This window comes from Tupaia chinensis, unplaced genomic scaffold (assembly GCF_000334495.1).
Source record: "Tupaia chinensis unplaced genomic scaffold, TupChi_1.0 Scaffold000634_1, whole genome shotgun sequence".
Taxonomy (NCBI): Eukaryota; Metazoa; Chordata; class Mammalia; order Scandentia; family Tupaiidae; genus Tupaia; species Tupaia belangeri.
In genome coordinates, this window is record NW_006160154.1 from 5,526,545 (window position 1) to 5,533,028 (window position 6,484).

Sequence of the window (6,484 nt, forward strand, 5' to 3'; positions counted from 1 at the left end):
GGGCGAGCGCACGCCCCCTACAGGGAAAAACTCCCCAAAAAAAAAAAAAAAAAAAAAAAAAAAGAACATCTTTTTTTTTATTTTTAAAGTTTATTTATTTACCTCTTCAATGAACGAGAGAGACAGAACCTCCAAAGGGTTTTGGTACCATAAATTACCCCCCAACTTCAACCAGCTCTGGCTCATGGGCATCCATGTCTCTGGAACACTCTGGAAGGTCTTTGAATATCTCCCATGTGGGTCTGTCTCACAGAGTGCTGTGTTTTACTACAGTGCCACTGTATGGCCCTGTTTTCAAGAATCTTGATGCTTAAGTTCTCATTTAATTGTATGGTGCCTCCTGCCCTCACTTTAGTCAGAGAACTCTTGGGCTAGCTATGCAATTATAATGACAGAAGTCATATATTAGGTGTGTAGACTCTGAAATACACAAGGTGACCAAGATAGATACGAGTTCTTCTTTGCCAACTTGCTTTTGTTGAGCTCTACAACTGTACTCAGGCATTTATCACTCAGTCACCCATGTATTTCTCAAATATATTTCTTGAGCCAAAATAGATGATGCCTTGTTTTTAAAAAAATCTTTGACAAAGAGAGAGAGAGGACAGACAGGTGGACAGAGGTGATAGGTACAATGAAAGTGGACCCACAAGAGGCAACTATGGGAGGCAGCTTGTTGAGGATATCAGTAAAGCTCCTCTGAGGAAGTGGATTGGAACCAAGGTCTACAAAAGGGGTAGGCAGTGATGAGGAGAGAGTGGGGAGGAAGGTACCAGATAGAAGAAGCATTGCACACAAAGGCCCTGCATTGGGCAGAGTATAACAAGTCTGATCTGAAAGGAGGTGGGAAAGGTGGGCATGGAGCAGGCCTTGCGAAAGACTCGTCCATGATCTGAGAGGAAGTACCGGAGAGGCAATTCTCAAAGGCAGCTCATGGACTTCTGGTTTAGCTACAGCTGTTTCTATACCCATGTAAGTACTATTAAAAAGTGCAAAAGAGAGGCAGAGAGTGGTACAGTGGTGGCACAACTGGATCTATACGGAAAAGGTCCTTAGTTTGTGTCCTCACACCTCCCTGAGTATGCTGGGCGCACACACATAAGCATGTATTTCAGGTGGCTGAGACTAGGTGCAGATTGTAAGGTAGGGACTCTTTTGGGGGTGACTGATTCCCTGTCTCTGTCTCTCTCTCAAGATTATGTAAGCTGAATAAATATTTTTGACCCATTCCTGAAACCAGTGGACCAGAATGCTATTATCTACAAGGGGATTCAACCTAAGCAATAAAAATGGAGAAATGACATAGTACAAAGAGAACAGAGACTCAAGATGAGAGAATAAGCACAAGTGAAACAGACTCATAGAAGAAATAAATATTTTTTAAAAAAAAAAAGTGCAAAGGAGTTTAGGCTTTTAGTAAGACAGTGGTTTATGAATTTTAGGCTGGCTAAGATGAACAATGATGGGAAGAGAAGACTGGTGGATTGGGAGAAATTAATAAGATCAACTGTCGAGTTTTAGATGCAAGAAGCTACACCTCTGTGGCAGAAGTAAGGAGACTCTACACCATGATAACTTTTGGGAATTTGTCAATTAAACCCTTTGTAAGACTCCTAAGGGGAAGTCTTAGGATGATAGTTCAGGCTATCAGTCTAAGAAGCAGGGTCACCATCTGAAGCAGAAAGAATATTTGACTCACCTGTTTTCAACCACTCCCAGTTTGGGCATATGCACCTGCTTTCTCAGATCCTCCCATTATAACACCCTCCCCAGAAACTGCACTTCCTTCCATGACCTCTTAGATGCTGGACCAAGACAGACATGTATTAAGCACTGTGCATTTCTTACTAGCTGAAATGTTGCTCACTTCCAACCACACTGTTTCCTTTTCTCTCCTATTGAAATATTTCATCTGTATTACCAAATAAGGGGGCATTCAGGGCCCCTTAACTAGCTCATAGTGATAGATTTGTAATGGCCAGGCCAGCAGGTCTCATCATGGTTAAGGCAGTAGATTCCCATATGGTCAACTGTGGTTCAAGTCCTTGACCTGGTGACTTGAGAATCATGCCGGCTGTGTGTGCATGTATGTCCAAAATCCTGAGAGGAGAATAGAAGAGAAGGGATTACAATGTGGCTATTCCTTCTGGGGGGGGTGGGGTGGGTGGTGATTTCTCACTTTCCCCTTCTCCTTCTCTCTCTGCCAAGTACACATGCCCTATGGCAATAACCTAAGGGGGGGGGAAGGAATGGCAATGTTGCCATATGCTAAAATTTAATACATTTTAAAAGGTTAAACATATCTTCAAAATGTGCCAAAATTAAAAAACTTAAGTTTCAAAATTGACAGTGACACCGCTATTTAAAGTATATGTATATACTTGCAGGTTATCAACAGGTGATATATTCTTCTTCATTGTCTAAATAACAATGTCTAGTACCTAATCAATTACCTTATGTCTTAATAATTATTTCCGAAATTAAATTGAAAAGCTTTCAGATAGGATGTTAATTAGAATATAGTCAGGAATACTTGGGAATAAACTACTGAATGTTTTTCAAAGTAAAAATTTGACAACAGATAGGCAAGCAGGTGGTATGATGGTTGAGGTGCTGGACTTCCCGATAGTTGACCACAATTCGAGTCCCAGACCTGGCAGCTTGTTTTCTCTCTCTCTCTCTCTCTCTCTCTCTCTCTCTCTCTCTCTCTCTCACACACACACACACACACACACAGATGTCCTATAGAAAAACATTTTAAAGTTGATAATTAAATAAATAATTCTTTTTTTTTTTTGGAGAGGTTTTCACTATAGGGCGCGTGCGCTCGCCAGACAGACAGAGAGAGACATAGAGACAGAAAGTGAGAAATTACCCCCCAGGGGGGATGGTCATGCCTCAATCCCTTCTCCTCCATTCTCCTCTCGGGATCTTGGGCACGCACGCACATGCACCCAGCGTGAGTTTTAAGCCACCGGGTCCGGGACGCGAACCGCGGTCGACCACATGGGAGTCCAGCGACATAGCCGTTACGCTAACTGCTGGTCCCAATAAATAATTCTTTTAAAAAACTGATAGCAGATTAAAATTGCTCCAGCTCAAGACAAGGTCTCTTCCCAGGAAAAGAAGACATTTTCATTTCATTAAATTTAATAGAAATTTTAAAAAATTTTATTTATTTGTTATTATTTTTAAATTTTGCTATAGGGCATATGCATCACCAGAGAGAGAGAGAGAGAGAGGAGAGAGAGAGAGAAGAGAGAGAGACAGACATACAGACAGAGAAAGCAAGAAAGAAAGCCACCAGGTCCAGGACTTAAACCATGGTGGGCCATGTGGGAGTCCAGTGTCATAAGATGGAATATAAGCAACATGATGAAAATTATATTTTATAAACCAGAGAAAATGTAGATTGAAATAGGAACGGTGCTTTTTTTTTTTTTTTCCTTTTTTTTTTTTTAGGGACAGGGTCTCTCTATGTTGCTCCAGATGGCCTTGAATTCATAGCTATTTTGGCCCAGTCTTCCAGTAGGTAGCACTATAGGTGCACACCACTAGGCCTGGCTCCAGACATATTTCAACTTGGAAATTCGTGCTCTGGTTTCGACATGAGATGCCCACCATAAATTGGGAGTTTTCTTTTTTTCTTTTCTTTTCCTTTTCAGGTTTTTGCAATAAAGTGCATGCTCTCATTGGAGAAAGGTAGAAAGAGGAACGTGAAAAACCACCCCTCAGGAGGGATGGTCACACTCCATTCCCTTCTCTTCTGCTCCCTTCTTGGGATTTTGGGCACACACGCACACACAACAGGGTGATTTTCAAGTCACTGGATCTGGGACTCGAACTGTGGTTGGCCATGTGGGAATCTAGTGCTTTAAGCACCATCCACCTGCTGCCCCCAAATTGGGACTTCTACTGATTCAAATTCAATATGAGCTTATGTCTCCCGAACAGCCCTAACTCTGCAGAAGGAACACTGTGGTATTCAGTAGATACCTTCTGGGTGTGCATCCTTTACTGCCCAGATTAAAGGTGCCCAAACCACAGAAAATTATTTCTTTGGGTATTTTTTTGGTTGTGATTGTTTTTACTTAAAAAGCATAATCTATTAATATAAAGCTAGATCCATAGTTGTTATTAATTTCAGAGGTTTCCTCCCCAAACAGCACAAATTACCACATAGAGAAAACATTTTTATGTTAGACCAGAAATATTTATATCCAAAAACTGGATGAGACCTAGGACCATAAAGATATTACCAGAGTTGTAAAAGGACACTTGTATCTTCCACCCCTGGAGACTTATATTTATTTTCAAATGGTAAAAAACCAAGATCCTTTTCCTTCATTTCCCAAGGAGAATTTGTTTATATTATGGAACCAAGTTTCTCTCTCTCTGCAGGAGCAAGGAAACAGAAGTCTCCCTCTCAACACAAACTCTCAGGGTCATACCTTTTGGCTTCCTCTCCTGTGGTATAGCTCTGGGACCTGCAAGCCTTTTCATTCACCCCTCATTACATAATCAACCCAGAAGGAAGAAGACTGGGGCAAAGGGGACCAGTATGGCTATTGCCGTAGGTAAATAATGAGAGCCTGTCTCTGTCTCCAAAGCCTCGTGTCTACTTTCGGGATAATATAGGTAAATACAGATATTATCAGTACTTTCACCCCCAACTCCCATTGCTAACTTTGGATGACAAGTTATGCCAATATGAAGAGTTCTTCAAATGTCTTCTTAAACTCTCAGGCAAGACAATTCTTCCAGAAAGTGGAATGAGTGAAAAAAAGGTCACACACACACACACACACACACACACACACACACAGAGTGTGCTCCTATGAAGAGGAAGGGGGAGGGAAGTAAAGAAATAATGGGGGGGGGGGACGAAGGCCTTATTTATTTGTTGGGAACCTTTGGGGAAATATTTAGTTCTCCACTTCGGGGATCTATAAATAATTACGATGCCCTGATACAAAAGAAATCAAAGAAAAAGTAGATACTGAAAAGCAAATGAATATTATCCTTTCCAGTATATGCCTTTCCTTGTTCATTAATTATTTTGAAATTTATAATGTTTTAGAGCTCTGTTGCTCATGTACAGAATAGATGGAATAATTCATATTATAATTGGATTATTTCTAATTTTAAAACTTTAAAAATCCACAGATCCTTTACCTTTAACACTAGAGACTTAGTTTAAAGGTGTGTTGTTATTGCTTTTTTTTTTTTCCCCTGCTGGACTTTGTTAAAAAAAAAAAATTGAGATCCTCAAAGTAACATTTAAGTATTGTGGGAAAACTATATTTATGAGATTCTTATTCTAAATTTTTGAAAAAGTGAAGAATGGTTTTCTATTGACTATCTCCCACTTCTTGTTTATTTAATTTTTAGTTTTAAATCTGTGATTCTCTCGCATCATGTTTTAGTTCCTGTGAAGTAGGTAAAACTTAAGTTATACCTCTAAAAAGAGAAGAAATTAACCTGTTTTCAGAAAAAAAAATTTACAAAGTAATATTACATCCAAATTTTATATACCCTCCCATACATTATGATACTATATATTCCCCCTTCTAAATTGGTTACTAATCAGTTCTCAGTGGCAAAAAAGGGAGGGGGCAATTTACTTTCTTTAGGAGTCCATGACTTCGAATATGCATAAAATGGGCTTTAGTTTAATTTGGAAGATATATAACTGGGAAAAAGTAGTTATACATGGTTACCACTTCATTTTCTGAGGGTTTTTTTTTTTTTTTTTGAGAGGTTTTTGCTATTGGGCATGTGTGCTCACCAGAGAGACAGAGAGACAGAAAGTGAGAAATCGCCCCTAGAGGGATGGCCATGCTGCAATCCCTTCTCCTCCATTCTCCTCTCAGGATTTTGGGAATGTACACACACACATTTGGTGTGCGTTTCAAGCTGCTGGGTCCAGGACTCGAACAGCGGTGGACTACATGGGAGTTCAGTGACGTAACCACTGTACCATCTGCTGGTCCCACCACTTCACTTTTCGACTTACGATTTCCAAAGTATATTTTGAATCAGGCATAGAGTAGGGACTAAGAGAAAACCCAGCCAGAAGTGTGGACAAATCAGGACCATATTACCCTGCAAAAAAAAAACAGAAATAAAAAATATTTACAGAAGAATCTTTTAGCTTGCCGATGTTGAGTACTAGTGCAATTGTCAGTTTTCTTCTCTCCACCCAAACTGGTGGTGCCAGAAAAGATATGGAAACAGTCATAAAAACTAAAATTACTGGGACCAGCAGTTAGCATAATGGCTATGTTGCTGGACTCCCATGCAGTTGACAAGCGATTCAAGTCCCAAACCCAGTGGCTTAAACTCACACCGGCGCGTGTACATGCGTGCCCAAAATCCTGAGCCAAGAAAGAAGGAGAAGGGATTGCGGCGTGGCGATCCTCCCTGGGGGATGATTTCTCACTTTCTGTCTCTCTGTCTCTCTGTCTTTCTGGCGAGCGCACAT

General features: G+C 40.4%; 1 protein-coding gene across 1 annotated transcript in view; it reads right to left on the reverse strand.

Annotated features, from left to right (window-relative positions):
- The window catches only part of LOC102498413 (phospholipid-transporting ATPase IB-like), a 211,413-nt gene that overhangs the window by 13,863 nt on the left and 191,066 nt on the right, over positions 1-6,484 (reverse strand). Inside the window, 1 exon segment of the mRNA XM_014592016.2 lies at positions 6,017-6,105. Coding sequence (XP_014447502.1) covers positions 6,017-6,105 — 89 coding nt within the window.